The sequence below is a fragment of the Callithrix jacchus genome, chromosome 19 (genome assembly GCF_049354715.1).
Source record: "Callithrix jacchus isolate 240 chromosome 19, calJac240_pri, whole genome shotgun sequence".
In the NCBI taxonomy this organism is placed as follows: Eukaryota; Metazoa; Chordata; class Mammalia; order Primates; family Cebidae; genus Callithrix; species Callithrix jacchus.
The window spans coordinates 13,337,134-13,364,026 of record NC_133520.1 but is presented as its reverse complement, the minus strand read 5'-3'; the positions used below and the strand labels follow the sequence as shown (position 1 = coordinate 13,364,026).

Here is a 26,893-nt window from a genome sequence, read left to right as displayed (position 1 = left end):
TGTAAATAGAGTTCTCCTTTCTCCATGTCTTCACCAGCGCATCCATTATTTACTGCTTGTTTATTTTATCAAAGCTGTTTTATCTGGGTGAGACAATGTTTCATTATGTTTTTGAATTGCTATTCTCTGATGATTAGTGATGTTAAATATTATATACCTGTTGGCCATTTGTATGTCTTCTGAATAGGCAATAGGCAATAGAAATGCCTATTTAGATTTTTTGCCCATTTTTATTCAGAAGTTTTGTTTTTTTGCTATTGAGTTTTTAAAGCTATTTATATATTCCAGTTATGAATTCATTGTCAGAAAGATAGTTTGCAAGTATTTTCTATTATTCTATGGTGTGTCTATTCACTTTGTTGACTGTTTCCTTTGTTGTGCAGAAGCATTTTAGCTTGATGTAATTCCATTTTTCTGATTTTACTTCTCTTGCCAGTGTTTTTGAGATCTTACACAAATGCCTTTGTCTAGACCATGTCTGGGAGCATCCGCCCAATGTTTTCTTCTATTAGTTTTACAGTTTCAGGTCTTAAATTCATTTTGATTCTTGAATGTGGTGAGTGATAGGAGTCTAGTTTCATTCTTCTGCATATGAATATATAGTTTTCTCAGCACCATTTATTAAAAAGACTATCCAGGGGGAAAAAGGGAGGGCCAGTGGGAGGGGGAGGTGGGGAGGGATAGCCTGGGGAGAAATGCCAAATGTGGGTGAAGGGGAGAAGGAAAGAAAAGCACACTGCCATGTGTGTTCCTATGCAACTGTCTTGCATGCTCTGCTCATGTACCCCAAAACCTAAAATCCAATAAAAAATTAAAAAAATAAAATAAAATAAAATAAAAAGACTATCCTTTCCTTATGGCAAATTCTTGGTGCCTTTGTTCAAAATGGATTGTCTGCAAATACATGGAGTTATATGTGGATTCTCTATTCTATTCCATTGGTTTATGTGTTTGTTTTTATGCCAATACCATGCTGATTTGTTTTTTTTTTTAGGTTTGTGCTATATTTTGAAGTAAGGTAGTGTAATGCCTCCAGTTTTTTCCTTTTTACTCACATTGCTTAACCTATTCTGGGTCTTTGTGATTCCATATAAATTTTATTATTTTTTTCTATTTTTGTTAAGAATGTCATTGGTCTTTTGATAGGTGTTACACTGAATCTATAAATTACTTTGTGTAAAATTCTCATTTTAACAATATTAATTCTACCAATCCAAGAGCATAGAGTATCTTTCCATTTATTTGTGTCCTATTCAATTTCTTTCATCAGTTTTTTTATAGTTTTACTTGTATAGATATTTTACTTCTTTAGTTAAATTGATTCCTAGGTATTTTATATTCTTTGTAGCTTTTGTAATGGGATTGTTTGCTTGATTTCTTTTCAGATTGTTTGCTGTTGGTGTATATAACTGCTATTGATTTTTGTATGTTGATTTTGTATTCTGCAACTTTACTAAATTTGTTCATCAGTTCTAACAGGTTTTTTGGTGGAGTCTTTAGGCTTTCTAATTATAAGAGCATGTCATTTGTGAACAAGGCTAATTTGACTTATCCTTTTCCAATTTTGATGCCCTTTATTTCTTCTCTTGACTAATTGCTCTCACCAGGGTTTCCAGGATAGTGTTGAACAAAAGGGAAAGCGGCATCTTTGCCTTGTTCCAGTTCTTAGAGGAAAGGCTTTCAATTTTTCCCAGTTAAGTACAATATTAGCCACTTGTTTGTCATATATGGCTTTTTTTATTTTGAAATATGTTCCTTCTGTATTCAGTTTCGTGAGGGTTTTTATAATAACGCCACGTTGAATTTTATCAAATGCAGTTCCAGCATCTATGGAAGTAATTATATGGTTTTTGCACTTGGTACTGTTCATGTGATGTGTCACGTTTATTGATTTGCATATTTTGAACCATCCTTACGTAACTGGAATGAATCCCACTTGATCATGATAAATAATTTTTTAATGTGCTATTGAATTCCAGTTGCTAGTATCATGTTGAGGATTTCTGCATCTATGCTCATCATGAAATCAGACTGTAGTTTTGATGTTGTTCTTGTTGTCTCCTTGTTTGGTCTTGATATCAGGACAATACTGGCCACATAGAATGGGTTTGAAAGTATTCCCTCTTCCTCATTTAAGAGTTTGAATAAAATGAATATTATTTCTTTAAATATATGGTAGAATTCAGCAGTGAAGTCATCATTTTCTGGGCTTTTCTTTGATGGGAGAATTTTTATTATGGCTTTAATCTCATTACTCACTACTGGTTCATTGAGTTTCTCTATTTACTCATGGTTTAATCTTGGTGCATTGTCTTTGTCTAGAAATTAATTTACTCATATATATGTATATTATATGTTGTGTGTACGTGTGTAGTTGCTTATAATAATCTCTAATGATTTCTTGTATTTCTGAAATCTCAGCTATTATATTTCCTTTTCTGCTTCTGATTTTTTGGGGGGCTTCTCTCTTTTTATTATTTAATCTAGTTAAAGGTTTGTTCATTTTTTTCATCTTTTCAAAAAACCAACTTTTCATTTCATTAATTTTCTGTATTTTATTTAGTCTCAATTTCATCTTACTCAATTTTATTTCCTTCTACTAATTTTGGGTTTAGTTTGCTCTTGCTTTTCTAATTCCTTGAGTTTATTAGGATGCTTATTTGAAGTCTTTCTACTTTTTTGATGTAGGTGTTTATTGATATGAATTCCCTGTTTTGTAGTGCTTTTGCTTTATTTCATAGATTTAGGCATGTTGTATTTCTATTTTCATTTGTTTTAAGAAATACTAAAATTTTCTTTATTTCTTCATTGACTTACTGGTTACTCAGGTGTATGTTGTTTAATTTCCCTGAGTTTGTGTATTCTCCAAAGTTCCTCTGTTATTATTGATTCCTAGTTTTATTCCATTGTAGTAAAAATGACACGTGATATACTTTCTACTTTTCTGAGCTTGTTGAGATTTGTTTTGTGGCATGAGACATGATCTATTTTGGAGAATATTCCATGCGCTGATGTGAAAATGTGTATTCTGCAGCAGTTGGGTGAAATGTTCTGTAAGAGTCCCTTAGACCTATTTGTCCTAGTGTGTAGTTTAACTCGATGTTTCTTTGTTGATTTTTTGTCTGGATGCATTGTACATTACTGAAAGCAAGGTGCTGAATGTCCTGCTTTTGTATTGCAGTCTATCTCTCCTTTAGATAGATTAATTTTTGCATCTGGAAACTCTGATGTCGGGTGCATAGATATTTATAACTTATATTCTCTTGAATTGATCCTTTTGTCATTATATAGTGATCTTCTTTGCCTTTTCTGTGATTTGTAGTTTTATCAATTTTTAAAAACTATATTTTAAGTTTTGGGGTATACGTGCAGAACGTGCAGGTTTGTTACATATGTATACATGTGCCATGGTGGTTTGCTGCATCCATTACACCATCATCTACATTAGGTATTTATCCTAATACTATCCCTCCCCTATTGCCCCATCCCCTGACAGGCCCCAGTGTATGTGCTCCCCTTCCTGTGTTTATGTGTTTTCATTGTTCAACACCCACTTAGGAGTGAGAACATGCAGTGTATGGTTTTCTGTTCTTGTGTCAATTTGCTGAGAATGATGGTTTCCAGCTTTATCCATGTCCTTGAAAAGGACATGAGCTCATCTTTTTTAAAGCTGCATAGTATTCCATGGTGTATATGTGCCACATTTTCTTTATACAATCTATCATTAATGGGCATTTGTGTTGGTTCCAAGTCTTTGCTATTGTGAACAGTGCCGAAATAAACATACATGTGCATGTGTCTTTATAATAGAATGATTTATAATCCTTTGGGTATATACCCAGTAATGGGATTGCTGGGTTAAATGGTATTGCTATTTCTAGATCCTTGAGGAATTGCCACACTGTGTTCCACAAAGGTTGAATTAACTTACACTTCCACAACAGTGTAAAAGCATTCCTATTTCTCCACATCCTCTGCAGCATCTGTTGTCTCTGATTTTTTAATGATTGCCATTCTAACTGGTGAGATGGTATCTCAATGTGGTTTTGATTTGCATTTCTCTAATGACCAGTGATGATGATTTTTTCATATGTTTGTTGGCTAAATAAATGTTTTCTTTTGAAAAATGTCTGTTCATATCCTTTGCCCACTTTTTGATTTTATTGATATTTATAAGTATAGTTACTTCTGCTCTATTTTTGTTTTTGTTTTTTTTCGTTTCCACTTGCATGGAATATCTTTTTTCACCTCTTCATGTTGAGTCTTTGTGTTTCTTTATAGGTAAGGTGGATTTTTCAATACATAGTTGGGTCTTATTTCTTCATTCATCCAGGTACTCTATGCTTATTAATTGGAGAATTGGGTCTATTTATATTCAGTGCTTTTGGTTTTCTAGTTGTTTTTTAACTTCTCTCTTCCTTTCTTACTATTTTCCTTGTGGTTATGTAGTTTTCTCTGGAAATATGTTTTAATTGGTTGGTTTTTTATTTTAGCGAATCTTTTACAAGGCTTACAAAAAGCATCTCATAGATATAACAAGTTATTTTAAAGAAATGACAACTTATCTTAGATCACAAATTATAGAATAGAACCAGAAAAAATAAAAAAACTATAGAATTTAACTGTATTAGCCCATATTTTGACTTATGCTATATCAATTTGTATAGTTTAATACTATCCATCTTTTAACAGACAGCTGTGCCTCCTATTGTTTTTGACAGATTTATCTTTTGGGCTTCATACTGACGTGATGAGTGGATTATGTGCTGCAATTACAGTATTAGAGTATTCTGGCTTGGTCTGTGTACTTAATTTATCAGTGGGTTTATGTTCAAATGTTTTCCTTCTGTGCATTCATTTTCTATTTCTTGCAGTTTGAAAAACTCCTTTTAATATTTCTTGTAAGATGGGTCTTGCAGTGATAAATTATCTCAGCTTTTACTTCTCTGGGAAGGACTTCATTTCTCTTTCATATTTGAAGGATAGCTTTACTGCATATAGTATTTTTATATGGCAATTTTTTTACGACAGCATTTTGAAAATGTCATCCCACTTCCTCCTAGCTTGTATGCTTTCTGTTAGGAAGTCTGTTATCAACAAATTAGAGCTTTAAAAATGTTATTTGCTTCTTTTCTCTTGCTGCTTTTAGGATACTCTCTTTGTCACTGACCTCTGGGAATTTGATTATTACATGCCTTGGAAAAATCTTATTTCAGTCAAATCTGTTTGGTCTGCTCTGACCTTTCTATACCTGAATATTTACCTATTTCTTACATTTTAGGAAGTTTTCTGTTAATCTTTCAATAAGCTTTCTGCCCCTTGCTGTTGTTGCTCACCTTCCTCTTGAACACCAGTGATTCCGACTTTTGGTCTTTTCAGGTAGCTTTCTATGTATCTTGTAGGTGATCTTCATTCCTTTTCGCTCTTTTATCCCCCTACTCTATGTATTCTCAAATAGCCTGTCTCATGTTTGTTGACACGTTCCTCTCCTCTACTTTGCTATTGAGAGCCTCTAATGAATTTTTCACTTCAGCAAATGTATTTCTCAGATCCAAAATTTCTTTTTAATGTTTTGAACCATTTCAATTTCTTTGCTAATTTTTTTTGAGAAATATCTGAATTTATTTTCTGTACTGTCTTGGTGATCACTGAGTTTCCTTCAAACTACTATTTTGAATTCTTGGTCATAGAGTTCACCTAACACCATCTTGTTAGGGTCAGTAACTGTTTCCTTGCTTTGTCAGCTTGAGGAGATCCTGCTTCCCTGTTTAGAGAAGCAGGTTATTTGTCTGCAAAAACATCGCCATCCTGCATATTATCAAGGATATATATCACTGAATTATTTTGAATTTTCTGAGTTTATTAAACTTCATCTTTAGTACATTTTCTTTTGAGGTATGCTCTCATATTATTCTTCTCCATTTCTTATGGATGTATATATATGTCTTTGCACTGAAGGGTTAGTTATTTAATGCAGTCTTCTATGTCTGGCTTGCTTTTTTTTTTCTTAGCTATGTTTGCATAGTGATTCTTTGTAATTTATCTGTTCATTTAAAAAAAAAATTACTGGGTCATTGCATCCTTTTTGGCACTAGATGGTGCCTCAGGCCCAGGTTTGCCTTGGCTTTAGTAAACTATCAGAATACCACCTTTCCCAAATAGGGGAAGTTCCAAAGATGATATCCTGGTAGTGTGAGGAGGCTGGCTGAGGATTCATGCCCTGGAAACCTATGGAGCAAACCTACTACACTGTGGTGCTACTGAAGACCCACTCTGATTTGGCATCTCCTTTTACTGAGTTACAGAGCAGAATGTCCAGGGCTGGTGAGGGTAGTCCCATTACTCCACGTTGTCTCTGTCCTCACAGAGATATATCCCTTCAGGCACTCCTGATGTTTCCTGTGGGTTGAGGCAAGGTTGAGGTAAAGGTCTCCTGTCAGGTAACCCAATATGGTGGGGAAACTGTCCACTTCAATCACACTTTTTCAGTATAGAAATCAAGGGTCAGGGAAATATTTTTCCACAATCTTGGTGCTGAATATACTTGAAGGATGCGCATTGTGGATATTGGATGTCCAATTTTCTTACAGTCTGCTCAGAAATTTTTCACTTCTTTGTGGCTGTGTCTTATCCTTATATACAAGTTCTGGGATATTAATGTGATAATCTCAATTGCATATATTTGTTTCTAAATTCTGTGGAGAGGAGTGAAGCCATCTTGCTTTTATGTCATCATTTTGGAACTAGAAGTTCTCTACACATATTTTGCTACATGAATTTATCAAGAGTTCAGATGTTCTAGTTGGAGTTATTTCTTTTTAATTATGTCATATGGTCAGCATAATTACTTTTCTACTTCTGTTACTACTACATACTATTGTGGCCACCTCCACAGTTGTAAGTACTTTCTTCTTTCTTTATTTTTAGAGATGGGATATTGCTGTGTTGCTCAGGCTGGACTCAAACTCCTGGGTTCAACAGTCCTCCTGACTCAGCCTCCTAAGTAGTTAGGATTACAGGTGCATTCCACCCTGCCTAGATCTTATCACTTCAATTGTCCCTTGAAGAATCCCAAAATACCACTGAAGCTACAAAAGAAGTGTACGGAAAATAATTTATTACCTCCTACCTTTATACAGGTGAATATCAAAATGATACAAGTCAGAGCAATGTTTTATGAAGAGTCAGAGTTCATTCCTATTCTTTAACATTTCATTCTAATATTTTATCCCCAATTTTTTCAAAATATTTTTGTTTGGACAGAGAAATCTTCATATACTCTAGGATATTAACGTAAATTGTTACAGATTAAATAGCTCTAGATTCTCTGATCATGTTTAGATAGGCCTCTTTTTTCTACTCAGTTTGCTCATTTTTGTCAATCATTTATGTAACACTCAAGTTCTTCAATATTATTTCAGATCATGATTATAAAAAATGATCAGAACACTTTTAAGAAAGACTAAATAAATGTAATATGACAAAATTTAATTATTTGCTTTCAAGCCAAATCATTGAATAATTATCCTACTGAGATGTTTATTATAAATTGTAGTAGGTAAAAGAGTCAAAATGTGAAACCAGGTTCTTTTAATAAAAAGGCACACACATTTCCCACCTTTTGTCCCTGGAGGAAAATATGGTGAGAAGATCTTGGGATAGCTTGACATAGAACTCCTAAGTCTGACAGTCTATATGAGCATAGAAAATAAAGCTTACTTTTCAGTTAGAGAATTCTGTTGGCCAGTGATTGGTCAGAGCAGTTCTAGAACACCACAGTATTCATCTTTAGCATGGCACAGGTGGATGAGTCTCTCAAGGGTCAAGTAGATGCCTTGCAAGATGGCTAGGCTTGAGCTACCTTGAAGGTACATTGCCCAGGACAGTAGCCTTCTGGCATGAGGAGACTCCAGCAGGAAGATTCTTTGGAATGTTCTGCTCTTTTGGCACCACAAGAGTTCAGCTGTAGAGGGCAACACTTGTATGAGGAAATTTGGCTATTTAAAGATTCTCATGGGGACCTCTCAAGAAAAACATACAATTGCCCAAAAAAGCATCACTTATCAATAGAGAGCTGTGATTATTAATGAGTGGTGGCCGTAGAATAGTAGCACTGAGAGGAGACATATTTGGATAAAACGGAATGGAACAGAGAGTAAGGAGGAGAAAAAGAGCAAGCTGCCATTAGGCCTGAGCTTTAGAAATGATAGAAGCTTTGAACTAGATGTGAGATTAATATTTTCATGGTAATGGAATGGATTTTTTAATACTTGATCATGAGTCTTAATTATCAAAGTAAGACTCATAATTAAAAATAATTGGAAAGCCATAAGATTTTCCTGAGGGGTATTCCAGAATAGAGGGAAGAATAGCCAAAAGAGTGTGTTTAAGGCAGTAAGGGACAGATGAAACGTAAAGCGTACTTTTCTTCTCTTCGCATCTAATTGGATTAAGACAGCCCATAAAGTGATTATACAAACTGAAATGATGAAAACATGAACCAGGGTGGTGGCGGTGGAAATGGAGAAGAGTGACATATATGAGAAGATGCTCCAAAAGATAATGTACTAAAACTGACGTTTAATAAACTCAGGGGATTAAAGATACTTCCAAGATATATGTCCTTGATAACATACAGGATGGTGGTGCTTTTGCAGAAGCGAGTGTTGGAAAAGAGGATAAGTTAGATAACAAGTAACTTTTGAAGCTGAAGGTTATGAAAGCGATGGTGAATATCACAACATAAAATCAACAGGCAAGTGGATCTATGGGATTAGAGTTTAGGAAGAAAACAAGGCCAGAGATCTTTCAGACATCAGTATGGCCTAGAACTGCAAGAATGTTTGATCTGAACAAGATAGGGAGTCTTTTGCTGAGGACACCCAGAATACATAAGTGGGTTTTTAATGGAACCAATAAAAACAAAACCAAACAATGAATGTTCAGAGAACGAGGGACAAAGTGGCAGTTAAGGGTTAAAGTGAATTTGGAGAGAGAACTAGATTTTGCTGAGAAGCACTCAGAGGCTACTTCAATGGCCGGCCTGCTTCTGTGGGAGCTACAGGAGGTGAAGTTAGGACGAGTTTTGGAAGAAGAGGGAAGTAAGGAAATGAAAATAGTGATAGCAGAGTCTCAAGAATAAGCGCAATATTCTCTTTTCTATCTATTCTATCTATATTCTATATATTCTGACTATATTCGATTAAGGTCTCCTTAAATAGAATGTGATAATCAGACCTTATGGCCATCAAATGAGTAATATTTCCTAAAAACCATGGTGATAATAAGGCTATGATCCAAATTCTCTCTTTTAGGAGTTCCACCCATATCCTTTAAAAATTTAAACAATTTAGTCCATATTAAAAATAGTCTACAATTGCCTATATTGGTAAGAGAGTTTAGAATATGGGTGAAAAAACAGTGGTTTGACATTCTATATCGTTCAGCCTGATATACTCTCCTTATTAAAGCAAACGGAATTATAGTTTACTTTTTCTTTTAATGTTAATTAAATTTAAAATATTACTTTTTTCTTTTAATTTGACAAAACTGCAAAATCATTACTTCAATTGAAGCTATCATTCACTGAGGAAAGTTAGGAAGAAAAAATCAAGAATAGAAGAGATTCCCTGATATCGAATGTCATAGCATTAAAAGTATATCATAACAGGCCTCACAAAATTTGGTGAGTAAAAAGGAGAATTCCTTTTCTCCATAAGCTCTGACCTCTTGAACCATACTCAACCCCATGTTAAATAATTTAAAAATAAGGGGGATACTGGGTGCTGTGTGGCTCATATCTGTAATGCCAGCCATTTGGGAGGCCAAGGCAGGAGGATGACTTGAGCCAGGAGTTCACAAGACCAGCCTGGGCAACACAGTGTGACCCCACCTCTACAAAATAATTTTAAAAATATATTAGCTGGGTGTTTGGCATGTGCCTATAGTCCCAGCTACTCAGGAGGCTGAGGTAGGAGGATTGCCTGAGCCTGGAAGGTCAAGGCTATAGTAAGCTACACTCCAGCTTGGGTGACAGAATGAGATCCTGTCTCAACAACAACAACAACAACATACAGGGAGATTTATTAATGATGATAGTGGTTTATTATTCATTTAGAGACATCTAACCTATGCTGCTATCAGAAAGGTTTCTGGAAAGTTGCTGTGTAAAAATATTGATCTTATTCAGTATCTAGAAGCAAATCTTAAAACAATTATTTGTGAGCACTACAAAGGCCTTATACCTCACACGCCTCATCAATAATACATCCCCAAACTGATTTAGATGTGAAAAAAAACTGCCATGGTTCCAATTAAAGACAGTGAAAGAAATGATCTGCGTTCTCTCTCCACTTTCCCTTGAGCCTCATGCCTGGAAGTCATGCATTTTGGAATATTAGCAGTAGTGTAATAAAACATCTTTCTAGTTTGTGTTATTTTCTTAGTTTATCCATCTATGGGGAATAAATAAACTTCATAGTCAGCCCAGTACCCAGTCAAACTGTCAGCTGTGTGTTTGTCATATTTCAGTCAAAGCCAGAGCCAGCCAGTTATCTTCATCCAGCTCAGTCTCTACATTCTCCAGGACCAGAATTAATGAATTAGCTATTGATTAAATTCCACTCTAGCAAATCCACCAAGACAAATAAATGAACTACCCAGGGCACGTGTAGGCCATGGCCAGACATGTCCGGGCTATTGATCAGTAGTTAGTATTCTTTTGGGATATAGAAGGAGCTGATGATAATATGACAAGTATGGAAAATGCAATGTGAAAACAGAGCTTGTGTTTGAAGAAGCAGCTTATAAAACTAGAAGGGTCCGTTTGATCCTTCTATATTTGCATGCTATGGCATCTTTGGTTTATATATAAGAGAAAAAACATGCATGAGGTCTTGTACTGAAGAAGATGTAGTAAAATAAGGCAAAGTCAAGGCTGAGGCCAAAGTCAAAGGCCAAAGTCAAAGATGAGTTTGGTGCACTCCATGCATATAATCAAACAGGCTGGGTTGCTATCTGCATGTTACTGAAATACGTGCAAGTTAAATTTTACTGACTTCTGAATTTCACCAAAAATAAACAAAGAATCTAAGAAGTGTATGGCTTCTTAGAAACCAAATTATTTTAAATGCTACAGAAGTAGACCCCGTCTGCTGATGTTTTTCTGAAAGGATTTCACATTTCATTTTGCATGTTGCTAATATAAAAGAGACTTTTAAAAACCAAAATAGAAACATAACTAACAAGTGTACATTGCCAGAAGTCTAATGAAATTATACAAACAATATCATGCACACAGGAGGCTAACTGCTTTGGTATTGGTATAATTTTGATTAATGGCTTGGCAGCCTATACTTGCTCATTAGAGTCTTGCCTTTGGACAATGTTACTCTACTTCTATGGATCATTTTAAGAAAGGAAAGATTTTACATGCCAATATTTGGTTATGAATGATTTCTATCAAGTTTTTGCTAGGCTTCTGACTTGGGGGAGAAAAGGAAAGTTGCCAAAGGCATTGGAAGAAAGAAAACTGTGTTGGAGAGGGACTTCCCATGCAGGCCTATATGGAATAAGCCCATTACAACTTACCTCTCCCACTGATTACAACTCAAAGGTCTGCACAAATTGTAAAAAGTAACTATCTGAGACTCTGAAAAGTTAACAATAGCAGGCTGATCAGAAGGGGAGCCAAAACTTTAATAACAAATGTTACAGAGTGAATTTCCCATTTTTCTCCCCCTCCTTTTACTTCCCATGTTTAGCCTAAGGGCATCACCAGTGTGAAACTGTGAACTAGCAAGCAAAATCTTGAGAACTAAATTTTTTCCAGCTACAGTACCTAGAACAAAAAGCACTGCAAGCCAGAGAGTGTAAGGACAACTCCCATTTTTGTTTTGTTCTGCTTTCTCTTCTTTCTTCTGGGCCCTGCTTTGAGGATGATTAGAGGCAAGGAGCTGCACTGTGGCAGCTGCGGCCAAACTGGAGTTTAAAGCCCCAAGAGGGGGAAAAATCTTTCTGTCCAGAAAAATCAGGAAATGGGCCCTCTGTCGTCCAAAGAGTTGGGGAAGTCCTTGTTATTTTTTTTTTCTATATTTCCTCTTACCTCATTGCCTAAGAACAACTCTACTTATGCAAATTGGGAGGCAGTCTGGGAGGCAAAAATTTTGAAAGAAACCATATCATTCTAGCCAAAAATCCAGGAAAAAAAGTCCAAAAGAGCTGGAAATAATGGGAGACATTTCAGAGAAAAGAAAGCTAGAAGCTAATTTTATGAATGAACCAATACAAATCCTGACGCAACTTTAAGCCGCACGTTTACGGTTGCTTCACATACACAGGCTACGCAAGTAACATAGCAAAGACTTTGAGATCTGAACTATCACATAATTCCACAGCCAAATCCCAAATTAGCCACTGTGCAGACACAGAGTAATAAAGCAAAGGTCATAGTTTGCTATGCTACTTCATAAAAAGGTAGGAACTGACTGTAGTCACTGGCAAAGCAAAACAGAATTTGGAATCTGAAGCTGACCAGTTGGTCACCTGCTGAAAAAAGTAAACAATAACTCTTTCTTCAAAGGATTTTAACAGGAATCAGATTTTTATAACCTAATATTCAAAATGTGGGGGAAACAATTCTAAAAATCACCCAAACTTAAGCAATAGAAAGCTGAAGTGGCTATATTAATATTAGACAAAATAAACTTAAGAAGAAGGATATTATCAGGAAGTAAAAGGGCTTATCACATAATGATTAAAAGGTCAGTTTATCAATACATAACAATCCTAAACATGTATGCACTTAATAATAAAACATCAAAAAACATGAAGGAAAGACTGATAGATCTGAAGAGGAAATATATAAACACACAATGATATTTGGAGACTTCAACACTATTTTCACAACAACTGATAAAACAAGCAGGCAGCAAATCAGTAAGCGTACAGATGATCTGAACATCGCTACCACTCAACTTGACCTAATTGACATTTATAAAACACTGTATCTGACAAGAGCAGACTGTACCTTCTCCTCAAGTGCACAGATATTCACTAAGATAGATCACATTCTGGGCTCTGAAAAAACTGTAACTAATTTAAAAGAACTGAAATTATAAAATTATGTTCTTAGATCATAATAGAATTAAACTAGAAACCCGCATACAAAAACATATCTGAAAAATCCCCAATACTTAGAAATTAAACAATCCCCTTGTAAGTAAGCCATGGGTTAAACAAGTCTCAAGAGAAATTAAAATGTATTTGGAACAAATGAAATGCCACATCTCAAAATTTGTAAGCTTTACACTGAAGCAGGCCTGAGATGAAAATTCATAACATTAAATGCTTATAGTAAAAAAAGAAGAAATGTCTCAAAATCAATAATGAAGGGTCTCATCTTTAAGAAACTAGAGAAAGAATAGCAAAGAAAGAAGGAAGAAAACAATAGAGAGCAGAAATCACTGAAATAGAAAATAGAAAACTATATAGATGATATAGAAAATAAATAAAACCAAAAATGGTTCTTCAAAAAGATCTACAGATTGATAAAACTCTAGCCTGACCAGAAAAACAGAGGGCAATGACTATCAATATCAGAAATGAAAGAGTGAGAATCAGTTCCAACAAATTGTTGTTTGTAGTACAAACATACTACAGCAAACTTCCTGCCTGCTCAGAAATTTGATAAATTTGATTAAAATAACTAATGTTTTGCACCCACAAGACGACAAAACTCACTGGAGAATAAATTGCCAAAATATCATACATTATCAAGGGAATTGAATACTGAGTTAAAAAAACTTTCATCAAAGGAAAACTTCAGGAAAAGATGGATTTCACTGGTGAATTTTATCAAGATTTAAGAAACGATAACAGTTTAATACAATCTCTTTCAGAAATAGAAAAGAAGGAAATGCTTCACAAGTTAGTATGAGGCCAGAAATTACCAAGATATCCAAGCCAGGCAAAGGTATTACAAGAAAATCAAGCAGTCCAATATATTTTATGAACATAGATGAACACTTCATATAAGATAACAGCATATTGCATCCCCCAATATATAAAGAAGAAAATATATCACAATCAAGTTGTGGTTATCCAGAGAATATAGGCTAGTTCAATAATTTAAAATCAGTAAATATCATTAATCATAGTACAAATTTAAAATGTACTATGTACCTTTGAAAAAATTCCAAGTCCATTTATAATAAAATCTGTCAGCAAATTAAAAATAAAAAGTTTTTTTAACATGATAGAAGGCATCTCCAAAAATTTCATACATAACATCACATCTAATGGTAAAAGACTGACAGTTTTCTTTCAGACTGAGAACAAGTCAAGGATGTGCTGTTGTCATGTTATTAAACTGTCCAGTGCAATAAGACAGGAAAAATAAATAAAAGACATATTGATTGGAAAGGAAAAAATAAATAGTTTCTCTTTGAAGAAGATCTTTGTAGACTAGGGAATTACAAAAAAAGCTCTTAAGACTCATAAGGAGCTTAGCAAGGTTACTGGATGCAAACTCAGTATTCCAAAATTAATTGTGTTTCTACACACTAGCAACAAACAATTGGATTTAATTTTGTTTTAAAAAACATTAACAGTAGCATGCCCAAAATAAATAATTAGGTATAAATTTAATAACATATGTGCAGTATCTGCATACTGAATTATATAAACACTGATAAAAAAAGGAAAAAGGATGTAAACAAATGATCAACACCACGTTCTTGAATCAGAACATTTGATATTGTTAAGATGTCAACTCTCTACTAATTGATCTACAAATTCAATGCAGTTCTAATCAAAATCACATGTTTTGTAGATATCAATGACCTATTTCTGAAATTTATATGAAAAGGCAAAGTAATGAGAAAAGCCAAAATGATAGTTATAAACGTCGAAGTTGGAGGACTCCTACAATGTGAGTTGATAATCTACTGCAGAGCTATAGTAATCAAGATGGTGCAACAGTGGTGTAGATCTACATACTGATAAACTGAACATAAAAGAGAGTCCTAAAATGACCTACAAATATATTTAAATTGATTTTTAACAAAGATCTAGAAATATTCAATAAAGAAAAGATAATCTTTCCAAAAATTTTGTTGAAACCATTAAATACTTATAGGCCAAAATAACCTTGACCCATGGCTCAGTGTATACAAAAATTAACACAAAACCAGTCACAGACATAAATTCAACAACTACACATATAAATGTTCTAGAAAATAGACAAGAGAAAGTCTCTGTGACGCTAACTCAGGCAAAGAGTTCTTAGGTAAAATATCAGATGCACAAACCATAAAAGAAAAAGTAACAAATCTAACTCTTGAAATTTAAAACTCTTTCTCTTAACAACACACAAGCCAATTAAAGACAAATCATAGGGTAGAGAAAAAATATTTGTAAATCACATATCTGACAAAAAATTCAAATCCAAAATATATCTTTAAAATATAGAAAACTCAAAAAATAAGAAAACAAAGAATCCAGTTAACAAATTAGCAAAAGATTTGGAGGTAGAATTTCCCAGAGTAAACAAATGCCAAAATGCATGCAAAAAGCAAATAAAAAGCTAATCAGTATCATTAGTCATTAGCAAAATATAATTTAAGACCATAATAACACACCACTACACATCTATTAAAGTGGTTATTTAAAAAATAAGAAAAAAAACACCTCATATTTTTCTCAAGTTCTAGCAAAAAGGTAGAACAACTTGAACTCTCATACAATGCTGGTAGGAATGAAATATGTTATAGTCACTTTGTAAATCAGTCTGGCAGTTTCTTTATGACTCAGCAATCCAACTCCTGGGTATTCACCCAAAAGAAATGAAAATATATGTTCGCATAAAAACCTATATATAGATGTTTTATAGCAACTTCATCATGGTCATGGAGAACTGAAAACTATCCAAACTGTGCTCAAACTGTAGAACTTTCATATAACGAAATCTTACTCAGAAGCAAAAACTGGCAACTACTAGAATGTATACAACAAGATGGAGATATGTTACATGCATTATGCTAAGTAAAAGAAGCATTGAATGGCTTCATATTATATAATCCATTTACATGACAATACAGAAAAGACAGAATTACACAGACCAAAACATGGCAGTGTTTGCTCAGTTCTAGGAAGGGTCTAAGAGGGGTTAGCAATAAAGGAGCCTGATATCATGATATCATCATGCTGTTTTGTATGTTTTTTTTTCAAACGAAGTCTCTCTCTGTTACCCGGGCTGGAGTGCAGTGACATGATCTCAGCTCACTGCAGCCTCGGCCTCCCAGTTTTAAGTGATTCTTTTGCCTTGGCCTCCTGAGTAGCTGGGACTACAGGCATGTGCCATCATGCCCAGCTAATTTTTGTATTTTTGATACAGATGGGGTTTCACCATGTTGGCCAGGCTGGTCTCGAACTCCTTACCTCATGATCTGCCCGCCTCAGCCTCCCAAAGTGCTAGGATTACAGGTGTGAGGCACTGCGCCTGGCCCTGTTTTGTGTCTTGACTGTGATAGTGTCTTTTCTTCCTGACAGCTTTTTGGATGTGCTTTTGAAACATGGTACTCTGCAACTTCCTGATGATGTCCCTTTTTATGTCATCACGTTTTAGTCACGTGGTTAGTATCCAGGAATCTGCCCAACAGTATATTGGTTCTGGGATATTTTCTTGTCTTTTTAAAATGTTCTCCGTCTTCCTTTGCTTCTCTTTTTTGAAGCTCTTATTATTCAATTATTAGACTTCCTGGATACTTTCTACTATTTTTTTCTTCTCTCTCCCTCTCTCTTTTAATCGTTGTGATTCATTGCACTTTCAGAGACATTTCCCTCATCTTTCTTCCAAAGTTTCTACTCGGCTTTTCACTCTTTTAATTCCATGAAGTTTTCTCCTCTTTGGTTATTTTTCAAAAATTATGCTGGTTTTGTTTTATGGTAGAGAATCTTATTTTATCTATCTGAGGTTACAATTTCTTTTTCCTCATCGGCATTGTTTCTGAATCTATCAAATCATTTCTTTTGTCTATTTTGGTCCCCTTTTTATCTTTAAGAGTGATGCAATAACAATAACAACAACAAAATGCTGACTAAAAGCTTTAGAGGTAGGTGAACTTTGTTGATTGGCACACTTCCCTCCTGGGTGACCAGGTGGCAAGTTGTTTTTGCCATTAGGGATCCCCATATGCTATTAACTGGAGGTATTTTATTTGGGGTTATTCATTTTTTTCTAGAAAAGAATGTTCACTTCCCTATCTGGAGGTGTTTATGACTTGTCTACCTGCTTTTGAGGGCAGAGCTGGGAACATTAGCTAAGAAGTCCACCATTCAGGTTGTAGTCTCACTTAATCACTGTTCTTACTTCCACATTTCATTTCAGCTCCCCCGTGCCTAGTAGCCTTCAGTTTCTCCAGAGAATAAATATCCGATCTCCTGGTTGGTGGATTTTGCCATGTGGAGGAAAAGAAATAGACCCTTGGATGCACAGTAAAGCGACAAGAGACCTGGGACTCCAAACACTTCTTTTTTGTCACCTGTGGTTTACCCCATGATTTCAGCTTTACCTTTCCCTCCCTCCTCCCATTTACACCCTTAAAGCTTCTATAAGTGCTCGGCCTCTCCAGTTCTCTGCAGTGGGGAAAAAAACAGCTTGTTTCCTGTCATTATTCTGTTTTGTCAACCAATATCTTGGTTGTAAATGACTCCATTATTAAATTATTTGCCTCTTTCTGACAAAGATTGCTTACAAAAACATGCTGCAATCCCTTTTCTGTTGTTGTCTCCTCTCTCACTTTCCTTGTTCTTGTGTTATACTCTTTTTAAGGTTTCTGTCATCAATTTAATACATTTGGATACAAGCAGTTTTTAACAGCAACTAAAAATATTTGTCCTCTGTTACTATATGCAATAATCTTCTTAAAGGAGAAAACATCCTAGTGACGCAGTCACATTTGTTCCATTTATTATTTTAGATATTATATTTTAGTTATAAATAAATATATAATATGAGGCATAGTCTGTTATGTCATTCACATGGGCTCGAGTCATGGAAATGCCAGTGGATAAGCATTTGACAACATCCACCTACCTAATTATAATTCTTTCTTGAGTTTTTTAAGACTGAACTCAAATGTCACATGTTCCATGATGCCTCCACTGACAATTCTGGGTAAAGTATGCTATTTCTCTTTACATTCTTCTTGCATATCATAAACCTCTATTAGAGTGTTTTTCACGTTGTTCTATAAACATTTATTTAGGGGAGTATCTTCCACAGTGGACTGAAACTTTGCAAATTTAGAATTATGTCTTATGCTCTTTTGTATTACTTTTACCTTCTGTATTATTGTAGCCACAGATGTGTTTGCTAAAAGAATAAAGGCCCATTTAATATGACTATTTGCCTCCTGCATAGTAGACAATTCTGTGAATAGGTTGGGGGATATCTGTTGGAGGGATTATAAACTAATTAGCACATCAAAAATTAGATCAGTATCTATCATGTATTTGATAGAAGATATACTCAAGGAGACAAGATATGATTATTGCCATGAATAGCTAATAGTCTGGTTGGTTGGGTTTTTCTAATTATTTTAATCATTGGTTGCGAAAACCAGCACTAATTTTTTTTTGAACTGATATAAGATCTAGAAATTTCAATATATCATAGAGGAATCCTTCAGAATTGAAGAATTTATAATAGACTGATTATTTATCTCTCTCTCTCTCTCTGCGTATGTGTGTGTGTGGTTTGTATGTGTAGGTGGAGGGCGATTCATTTGGCTTAAGCAAAAAGTATAATGTGGAAGCACTAAGACTTCTTTTCCCAGTTTCAACTTGATACAAATGAATGAACAATTTACCATCTTATTTTCAGCTTTGGAAACAACACCAAATATTATTATTATTATTGTTATTATGTATTGTAAAGAGACTTGCTTTAAACTATGATCATTTCTCAGCTACAAAAGAATACAGAAAAGTAAAGTGATTCTACCAAGAAGCTGACAAAATTGGTCATGGTTATCTAAACATTATCTGCCCTGTTAATTTTACAGATTTCTAGCTTTGGGGCACTCTAATGTATATAAATCATTTTTTTCCAAAAAGGTTAAGTTAGAAGGTAGTCATTACAATTAAGCTTTTATTTTGCTTCAAAAAAAGGATTCACTAAAGGACAGATTTAAATAAAGAGAAATGTATTTTAAGTATTTGTTTACAGATTACTAAATAGAAAACTGAGGTTGGGCAATCAGGGAAATTAAAGACTACATGTCATTGGATGGCCAATGAAGATTAAATCTGTAAAATAATATAAAAATTTTGATTTACATGCACACTTACAGAAACCAATTAAATGTGATTGTCATGGCTGACAGGAGACCTTTAATTTTAAATTTCTTATGATCAGAGTTTCTTAGATTAACTGACACAAATTTTGTACCTTGAAGTGATGCCACGAATTGTAGGTGTTGGTATATCACTTGGAGTATCTTCCACAGTGGTGATTTGGGTTCCATTGCTTTTCACACAGGCATACATTGTGCAGACTTCAACCTGCAAACATTTGTTTAGAAAAGAATAAATGCAACTATTTTTGAAATACATACCAACAATAGTCTGAATCCCACCTACTCTCATTTCACATGAATCTCTTACACTTCTCCATAGCCTCTTGAGGTTTAATCAATATTCATTTTTGATGTTCCAAAGGAATGAGCTCAGAGGAGGGTACAGAATTGGGATCAGGACAATTGCTTTAATTATGAGAATGGTGATGTTTAGCCTCTGGTTGCAACTATTCAGAAAGAGAGAGATACATTAATCTGCTCAGAGCATAGTCAAGGAATGGAAGATGCCCAAGTGATAGTTTGCAAGCATAATAGGTTATCACTGCTTATTGTTCTCTAAATCTATAACTAAGTCATGTAATGATGATATCTTCTGGAAGTCTTGACACTGTAACAAATAGCCTAAATGCTAATGTCTAATGGAAGAAAAATGAGGCCTAGAGAAGCCTTCCAATATGGCTGAGCTATTTTATATCCATTTGTTCCAGATGCAATTGTATTTTTACCTTAATCACAGGAGAAAATCATCATTCATCCCTTTAATTCTGCCACCTAATCTGAATAAAAACCGAGGAGGGTGGAATAACTGAAGATTAGAAATGGGGTTCATCAAGCATTAGTAACACAAAAGGAATGCATTAACCAAGAGGGAGGAGAGAGAAATGAATATACAAAAGACTGGGGACATCTATGAAGCAACATCGTTCTGCTCTCAATTAAAGGACAAACCAAAGAGGAACTGTACTTTTTACAGTGCTAATTTACTTTCAGCATCTAGTACATAAATGGAGAAGGCAAGCTAGGTACTGATGAATCTTAAACACGAATTCCGAGCTTTTATGTGAAACAGTTCTCTGATTGTTCCTTTGGTGTTTGAGGAAAGGCAAATGGGATTCCTGTATTTAGTAGATACGCTATTTTATTCACAGGACACCTAAATGGTAGTTGAGCCATGCATTCATAATGCTGTATGAGTTGTGTTACTTATTGATGCCATATAGTCTTTTGAGGTAATAGTGGATATTTTAACACCGTCAAGGGCCTACATTCCGAGCATGTCCGATTAAACCTGAAATAAAGGCAGATAAACTTAAAATATAATGCTGTAATACAATTAATGAAAATGAACTTTATACATATTGAAAACATTTGATTATATGATACATGATGAGGTAACTCAGAATCGATTCAAGTGAATTTATCATATATCTAATATGTGTCAAGTATTATAATGGATTCTTACACAAATAAGTATTGATTCCTCATAACTCCATTTAAACAAATTTGCAGAGAAACCAGGGAATAGGATCAAGCTGGTAAGATCTAGGATATCTGAGTTGGTCTCCATTGTACCCTGTTGCCTTCTCATTTAAATACTAAACATAATTTTAAGCTCTAAACTACTTAGGCATATTCCAATGTTTCTCCAGAAAACATTTCTTTTGATTCATTGGTCAAAGGAAAATGATCAATGATTACTGGTTGTAGCCAGATGATTATACATGTTTTAACCTCAAATGTTAGAGAAATGTGCCAATATTTTTGTATTACTAATGTTAATATTCCAAATCTCCATTTTGGGACCTATTTCTAGTGCTATAATGATAATGTGTAACATGTGAATGAAGCACAAATATAAGGCTTACTATAATTACATTAAAAAGAGATGAAACAATAAAAATGAAATTATTATTTCTTTTTAAAGGGATTATTCAAAAGGTAGATACTTGGCCAGGTGCAGTGCTGGTAATCTCAGCACTTTGGGAAGCTGAGGTGGGCGGATCACCTGAAGCCAGGAGTTTGAGACCAGCCTAGCCGACATGGTGAAACCCTGTCTATACTGAAAACACAAAACAAAATTAACCAGGTGTGGTGGTGGGCGCCTGTAATCCCAGCTATTTGGGAGGCTGAGGCACGAGAATCACTTGACCCCTGGAGGCAGAGGTTGCAGTGAGTCAAGATTGTGTCATTGCACTCCAACCTTGGTGACAAGAGTGAGATTCCATCTAAAAAAAAAGGAGCTACTTGGGTGTGTTATGTATTTTAAAATCAATAGCTATTTTACTGACTTGGTTATCATGGAGAACCTAAATTCTAAGGTATTAGGCATGCCAATTAAATGCTTATTTTAAATCAAACCAAATCACTTTTGACATCCTAACGAAAATCACTGAAATCTGATGTTCAAGTTTCCAGAAATGCAAGAGCTATATCAAGTACGGTATTCTTGGACTGCAAAAAGCATCACAAAAATATAATAATTGGGAATAAGAGCCTCTTAGTCACTAATAACAAAATTCATTATTGGATCCTACATTGGTCTTTTGTACCTTCCCCATAGAACAGGCCTGAAACACTTTTAAACCTCAACTTCTTGCTCCAGAGTAAGAAAGTGGAGCTGCACACGCATGCACAGCATACAGTGCTCTCACCCCTAGGTTGTGTTTCAAGTCTTCATAAAGCAAATGAATAAGGGGCCTTTTGAAAACTCAGCTTTCTTGAATAGGGGTCAAAAGAAGACAATACAGCATATCCTTCATCACTTTCCTATGTTAGTCTTTTTTATATAGCTATATTTGTAAGGTATGAGGAGCATGATTTTTATTTTATAATTTGGCCTATGGCCTACCTGCATACATGGAGTCACTTTAAGAATCATGCACATAAATATCAGTCAACATATTCCATGCTAAGATAACTCAGGTAGGTTATGGGAATCATGGTGTGCAATGAAAACAAACCACTGCTCAAGGAAATCAGAGATGACACAACAAATGAAAAAACATTCTATGCTCATTGATAGGAAGAATCAATACCATGATAATGACTATGCTTATTTTAAATAAAACCAAACCACCTCTATAATCATAATGAAAATCACCAATATCTGATGATCAAATTTCCAGAAATGCAACAGCTATATCAAGCACAGTATTCTTGGACTGCAAAAAGCTTCATGAAAATATGGTAATCAGGAATAAGAACCTCTCATAACAAAAATCAATTATTGAATTCTACTTTGGTCTTTTGTATCTTCATCTGCTTCCACTCTCTCTTGCAAGAAAAAAAAACATTAAAAAGTGGGCAAAAGACATGAACAGACACTTCTCAAAAGAAGACATTTATGCATCCAACAAACATGAAAAAGAGCTCAACATCACTGATCACTGGCAAATCAAAACCACAATGAGATACCATTTCATGCCAGTCAGAATGGTGATTATTAAAAAGTCAAGAAACAACAAATGCTGGCAAAGCTGTGGAGAAATAGAAACACCCAAAGTAATTAATTGCCCAAAGTAATTAATAGATTCAATGCTATTCGCATTAAACTTCCATTGACATTCTTCACAGAATTAGAAAAAACTACTTTAAAATTCATATAGAACCAAAAAAGGGCCCATATAGCCAAGACAATTCTAAGCAAAAAGAACAAAGCTGAAGACATCATACTACCTGACTTTAGACTATACTACTAGGCTACAGTAACTGAAACAGGATGGTACTAGTACAAAAACAGATACATAGACAAATGGAATGGAATAAGACTCAGAAATAAGACTGCACATCTATGACCATCTGATCTTTGACAAACCTAACAAAAACAAGCAGTGGGGAAAAGATACCCTGTTTAATAAATGGTACTGGAAAAACTGACTGGCCATATGCAGAAAATTGAAACTGGACCCCTTCCTTACATTTTATACAAAAATCAACTCAAGATGGATTAAAGACCTAAATGTAAAACCCAAAACTATAAAAATCCTAGAAGAAAACCTAGGCAGTACCATTCAGGACATAGCCACTGGCAAATATTTTATGACAAAATGTCAAAAACAATTGCAACAAAAGCAATAATTGACAATGGTATTTAATTAAACTGAAGAGCTTCTGCATAGCAAAAGAAACTATCATCAAAGTGAACAGACAACCTACAGAATAGGAGAATATTTTTGCTATTTATCCATTTGACAAAACTTTAAGAAAACAACAACGCCATTAAAAAGTGAGTTAAGGATATGAACAGGCAAGTCACGAAAAAGGACAGTTATACAGCCAACAAATATATGAAAAAGAGCTCAACATCACTGATCATTAGAGAAATGAAAATCAAAACCACAATGAGATATCACTTCATGCCAGTCAGAATGGTGATTATTAAAAAGTCAAGAAACAACGCATGCTGACAAAGCTGTGGAAAAATAGAAAGGCTTTTACACTGTTGGTGGGAATGTAATTTAGTTCAACCATTGTGAAAGACAGTGTGACAGTTCCTTAAAGCCCTAGGACCTTTTGACCCAGAAATTTCATTACTGGGTATATACCCAAAATAAAAATCATTCTATTATAAAGATACATGCACTCATATGTTCACTGCAGCACTATTCACAATAGCAAAGACATGGAATCAACCCAATGTCCATCAATTATAGACTGGATAAAGAAAATGTGGTATATGTAAACCATGAAATACTATGCAGCCATAAAAAAGTATGAGTTCATGTCCTTTGCAGGGACATGGATGAAGCTGGAAACCATCATTCTCAGCAAACTAACACGGGAACAGATAATCAAATACCGCATGTTCTCACTCATAAGTAGGAGATGTACAGTGAGAACACATGGACACAGGGAGGGGAACAACACACGCTGTGGCCTGTTGAGGGGCATGGGGGAAGGGAGAATATCAGAACAAATAGCCAATAATGCATGTGGAGCTTAATACCTGGGAGATGGGTTGATAGATACAGCAAACCACCATGGCACATATTTACCTATGTAACAAACCTGCATGTCCTGCACATATATCCCAGAACGTAAAATGAAATAAATTTAAATTTTAAAAAAGAAAGAAAAAGAATTAATGTACCTTTCTTCTTTGTTCAAAGATATTTTTATTTGGTTTTCTTAGGAAGTTAGGCCTATGGGTCACAGTAGGGGAGACTAAAGTATTGGTTGTAGCTAGATGATTGTGTATGTCTTAACCTCAAATTCAGGAAAAGAAGATGGAAACCTCAATGAGGTCATACTACTAAATGGATAGAACCAGTGAAAAGTTTCTGTGGCCAAATAAAATTTCTGTGCTTAATATCTTATGAAAATTATTTTACGAAGCTCTTATGAATTTTAGACATAGCATAGTTCATTTAAAAATTTACTAAATTCTCTAAATGTGGGGTTTCTGAAACAGTGTTTTTTTTAATCACTCATTTGCACATTCAGCCTTGCTATCTTCTGTATTTCAGTACTCCAACAATATTTCCAGCTCCATGAAGATAATTCCTTTATACGCTAAGGCATATAAAACAAGGAATTATCTTCATGGAAGGAAAACAAGGAAGTTTTATATGGCTTAGTATTCCCTATATTTTTTCTACTTTTAAGGCCAATAGCCCCTGACGTCTATGAGTTTGACTTCAAGTGATCAATGCACTTTCTGAAATTGCATGTCAAATTTTGTCATAAAGGTGTATAAATATTTTTCTAAGGCAGAGTACACTGACTTCATAAGATTCTTAAAGACATCTAAGGGCAAAACATTTAACTACAACTGCTCTCACATATGCGGGGATCATTGAACATTTTCTGAGTGATGAATAAATATATTTCTTTCATCTTCAGATAAAATCTTTTAGTATTTTTTGTCTGCTATATTTTTTATTTATGTTTTCCTGTTGCATTCAGAATCACAGAATGCTGGAGGTGGCAAGAATGTTTTAAGTCATCTAGTCCATTGCCCCTGCAAAAAGGGAAATTGACACCAAGTGAAGTTTCATAACTTCCCTGGAAATATTAAATTAGTAAATAGGAGAAATGGGAAGAAAAAGAACATCTCCACATTTATAAGCTGATTCTGATTTTGATTTCAGCAAAAGATCCAGGGAAAAGGTAAACTGCTCAGCAAGATTTATTCAGAATACATGATTAGCTTCATTTTGCCAGTGAGAATTTCATCACCATCCTCATCACCATCGTTTTTCATATTATCATTATCTTCTCTCCAGAGACTCACATGTTTGCCTACAGCACACAGATTTAATTCTGATCTATTTCCCTTCTCTCTTTTCCTTTCCCTACCAAATAAATAATCTGTAACCAAGACAGAAGGTATCCACTTGAAGGCATAGCCTGGCATGTTTTATTTAACATATCCATAAGCCTAACCATCAAAAAACAATGTTCTAACCTGAATGTCATAGATAGTGAAGGGAGACAGGTCTCTCAGAACAAACGACCCGGGCACATTCATTCCAGTCTTGTAGAGCTTATTATTTACATAGATAGAATACTCAGTGACAACACCATTTGGGTTTGAAGGAGATGTCCAGATGACACGTACAGCTGTACTGTTGATGATGACAACCTCTGGAGGAAGCACGCCCTGAGGCTCTAGAATTAAAGGAAGAAACTGAATAAACTCCAGCTGTCTCTGAAAAAGCACATGTTAAACTAAATGCAGATTAGTATTTAGGTTTAGCAAAGGGTTCGTTGCTTATCTGCTTTTCTCTGATGAAGTTATCACAGTCTGTAGTCCTCTGTAAATTGGCTTATTATACTCTCAGTTAGAAACCATAAGAATTGGTGGTAAAATGCTTTATACTACCAGCATAGTGCTAATCTTCAATACTATGTGACCAGTGGGATACGATGATAAATTATTCACCCATCTGCACCACTAACACATATCTGTTTTTTGTCTTTTTTCCAGCCCTTCACTCTATACCTTCAAGGTGCAGGGGAGGGAGGGAAGGAAATAAAATTTGCTCCTTAAGCAAAAAATAAAACTCAAATACAACAAGGCTGCTGGAATGTGAAAAATCATTTGATGTTACTAGCTTGTAATTCAAGCAATATGAAGCAATAATGCAATATTGTCATTATGTAAATGATTTTGAATGTTGATTACCATAGGTAATGATGAAATCTAACATAAGAAAAAAATCTTGCTTAGCGTTAAATTACATAATTATTCAAGCATGTCAGAAATAACTATGCAAAGACCTATTTTTATCATAAGAACCCATCTTAACTAGTTGAAGAATTGTCCTTGTGATCTACCTATTTTATAAACAAAAGGTGCCGACCTTTGGCACCACAAAGGGAATTGGGTTCCACACTTAAAGAGCTCTGCTAATGACCTGGAACACTTGCTTGGGAGGTAATGATATTATAATGTTTATAATGAGACTTTATAAAGCCAAAAAGATTAGAAAGACCATTCCAAACACATTTCAGATTCACAAGTTGCTTCCCTTGCTTCCTCCCCCTTGCTAACTGGCTTAGAAATGAGTCATAGGCAATTTTTCTCAGTGGCT

The 26,893-nt window shown here is 34.7% G+C and overlaps 1 protein-coding gene across 1 annotated transcript in view; it reads right to left on the bottom strand.

Annotated features, from left to right (window-relative positions):
* The window catches only part of USH2A (usherin), an 815,757-nt gene that overhangs the window by 212,244 nt on the left and 576,620 nt on the right, over window positions 1-26,893 (bottom strand). The window contains exons 46-47 of the mRNA XM_002760516.6: window positions 25,765-25,967; window positions 19,451-19,563 (exon numbers count right to left, since the gene is read on the bottom strand). Coding sequence (XP_002760562.4) covers window positions 19,451-19,563; window positions 25,765-25,967 — 316 coding nt within the window. The remainder of the gene's footprint in view (window positions 1-19,450; window positions 19,564-25,764; window positions 25,968-26,893) is intronic.